The following is a 2,626-nucleotide window of genomic DNA, read 5'->3' on the forward strand; positions in this document are numbered from 1 at the left end:
CTGTGTGTGTGGACTGCCTGTGTGTGTGTGCATGTGTATGGTCTGATTCCTGAGATAATGTCTGAAGTCCAAAGTTCCAGACAGAGAGAAGAGGAGAGTTGCTGGTTCAACTGTGAGAAAGAGGGAAGGGGGTGATAGAGGTGAAAGAGTGCAGGTTTGGGGAACAGGTGTGAAGGGGGGGTGAGGAAGACAAGTGATGGAGTGTACACAGATGGAGCGACAGAGTGTACACAGATGGCGTGACAGAGTGTACACAGATGGCGTGACAGAGTGTACACAGATGGAGCGACAGTGTACACAGATGGAGCGACAGAATGTACACAGATGGAGCGACAGAGTGTACACAGATGGAGCGACAGAGTGTACACAGATGGAGCGACAGAGTGTACACAGATGGCGCGACAGAGTGTACACAGATGGCGCGACAGAGTGTACACAGATGGCGTGACAGAGTGTACACAGAGCGAATTTGCGAGAAACAAAAAAGAGAAAGAGGGATGAATGAGGTCTAATCAGCCAGTGATATTATTGGCCTCCATCTTCTCCGTCTTCTCCAGCTCAGTCTCTGTGACATCAGCAGAATCCAACTCCTCTTCCTCCTCACTCTGCACTCCCTCCTCCTCCTCTTCCTCCTCTTCCTCTGTGCTGTCCTGGCTCTTCCCCAGCTGAAGGTTCTCCAGCCGTCTTGAGACACCCAGGACTCAATACGGCTGATGACCGCGAGGCACCTCCACAGAGATGGGCTCTGGTGTGTACTCTTCCTCCTCCTCACTCCTCTTCCTCTGCCTCCTCCAGCATACCGGGGACCAGGGTGGAGGTGGTGGAGGTGATGGAGGAGTTGAGGAGGTCCCTGCAGCTCCCATCCAAACTGCCTGTCTCCGTGCTCTGCTGGGAGGCCAGCTCCAACCGGTCGTCTGCCCGGCCCTCCTCTCTCTCCCCCGGGCCTGAGCCTGGAGCAGGGATGGCTGCTCTGAGCTGGAGGGTAGTGGAGTAAGGGCTGCGGTTGGTGGTGGTGGGGGGGCTGGTTGTCTCTCTGCAACCCAGAGGAAGTAGCAGGATGGCTGGGTTTAGCCTCCACAGGATCCAGCCCATCTGACGATTCCACCATACTCCTCCAGTTGGTCTCTGAGGAGAGACATTTTAGATTATATTCACATGCAAAGAGAGAGACCTCTTTGATCTCAGAGATGGGTCATAGTCAGGGTTAAAGGTCGGGACCAGGGTCATCTCTTGCCGTACTCCTTCTCGTTGACCTCAGAGATGGGTCAGAGTCAGGGTTAAAGGTCGGGGTCATCTCTTACCGTACTCCTTCTCGTTGACCTCAGAGATGGGTCAGAGTCAGGGCTAAAGGTCGCGGTCATCTCTTACCGTACTCCTTCTCGTTGATCTCAGAGATGGGTTCAGAGTCCGGGTTAAAGGTCGTGGTCATCTCTTACCATACTCCTTCTCGTTGACCTCAGAGATGGGTCAGAGTCAGGGTTAAAGGTCGGGGTCATCTCTTACCGTACTCCTTCTCGCTTGACCTCAGAGATGGGTCAGAGTCAGGGTTAAAGGTCGGGGTCATCTCTTACCGTACTCCTTCTCGTTGACCTCAGAGATGGGTCAGAGTCAGGGTTAAAGGTCGGGGTCATCTCTTACCGTACTCCTTCTCGTTGACCTCAGAGATGGGTCAGAGTCAGGGTTAAAGGTCGCAGGGTCATCTCTTACCGTACTCCTTCTCGTTGACCTCAGAGATGGGTCAGAGTTAAAGGTCGGGGTCATCTCTTACCGTACTCCTTCTCGTTGACCTCAGAGATGGGTTCAGAGTCCGGGTTAAAGGTCGTGGTCATCTCTTACCGTACTCCTTCTCGTTGACCTCAGAGATGGGTCAGAGTCAGGGTTAAAGGTCGGGGTCATCTCTTACCGTACTCCTTCTCGTTGACCTCAGAGATGGGTCAGAGTCAGGGTTAAAGGTCGGGGTCATCTCTTACCGTACTCCTTCTCGTTGACCTCAGAGATGGGTCAGAGTCAGGGCTAAAGGTCGCGGTCATCTCTTACCGTACTCCTTCTCGTTGATCTCAGAGATGGGTTCAGAGTCCGGGTTAAAGGTCGTGGTCATCTCTTACCATACTCCTTCTCGTTGACCTCAGAGATGGGTCAGAGTCAGGGTTAAAGGTCGGGGTCATCTCTTACCGTACTCCTTCTCGTTGACCTCAGAGATGGGTCAGAGTCAGGGTTAAAGGTCGCGGGTCATCTCTTACCGTACTCCTTCTCGTTGACCTCAGAGATGGGTCAGAGTCAGGGCTAAAGGTCGCGGTCATCTCTTACCGTACTCCTTCTCGTTGACCTCAGAGATGGGTCAGAGTCAGGGTTAAAGGTCGGGGTCATCTCTTACCGTACTCCTTCTCGTTGACCTCAGAGATGGGTCAGAGTCAGGGTTAAAGGTCGGGGTCATCTCTTACCGTACTCCTTCTCGTTGACCTCAGAGATGGGTCAGAGTCAGGGCTAAAGGTCGCGGTCATCTCTTACCGTACTCCTTCTCGTTGACCTCAGAGATGGGTCAGAGTCAGGGTTAAAGGTCGGGGTCATCTCTTACCGTACTCCTTCTCGTTGACCTCAGAGATGGGTCAGAGTCAGGGTTAAAGGT

General features: G+C 53.2%; 1 protein-coding gene across 1 annotated transcript; it reads right to left on the reverse strand.

Annotated features, from left to right (window-relative positions):
- Nucleotides 1-743: 743 nt before the first annotated feature.
- Nucleotides 744-1,423, reverse strand: LOC124031040 (selenocysteine insertion sequence-binding protein 2-like). The gene is made up of 2 exons (XM_046342087.1): nt 1,235-1,423; nt 744-1,125 (listed from the first exon to the last, which is right to left on the reverse strand). Exons 1-2 carry the CDS (start codon nt 1,292-1,294, stop codon nt 769-771), a joined length of 417 nt encoding a protein of 138 aa, XP_046198043.1. The 5' UTR covers nt 1,295-1,423; the 3' UTR covers nt 744-768.
- Nucleotides 1,424-2,626: the final 1,203 nt, after the last annotated feature.

This window comes from Oncorhynchus gorbuscha, unplaced genomic scaffold (genome assembly GCF_021184085.1).
Source record: "Oncorhynchus gorbuscha isolate QuinsamMale2020 ecotype Even-year unplaced genomic scaffold, OgorEven_v1.0 Un_scaffold_20234, whole genome shotgun sequence".
NCBI lineage: Eukaryota > Metazoa > Chordata > Actinopteri > Salmoniformes > Salmonidae > Oncorhynchus > Oncorhynchus gorbuscha.

Excerpts from the sequence above, each read along its gene's own strand:
- LOC124031040 (XM_046342087.1), bottom strand. The coding sequence starts at position 1,294 with ATGACCCCGACCTTTAACCCTGACTCTGACCCATCTCTGAGGTCAACG. Across the intron at positions 1,126-1,234 it reads GGTCAACGAGAAGGAGTACG|AGACCAACTGGAGGAGTATG; the intron begins GCAAGAGATGAC and ends GTCTCTCCTCAG.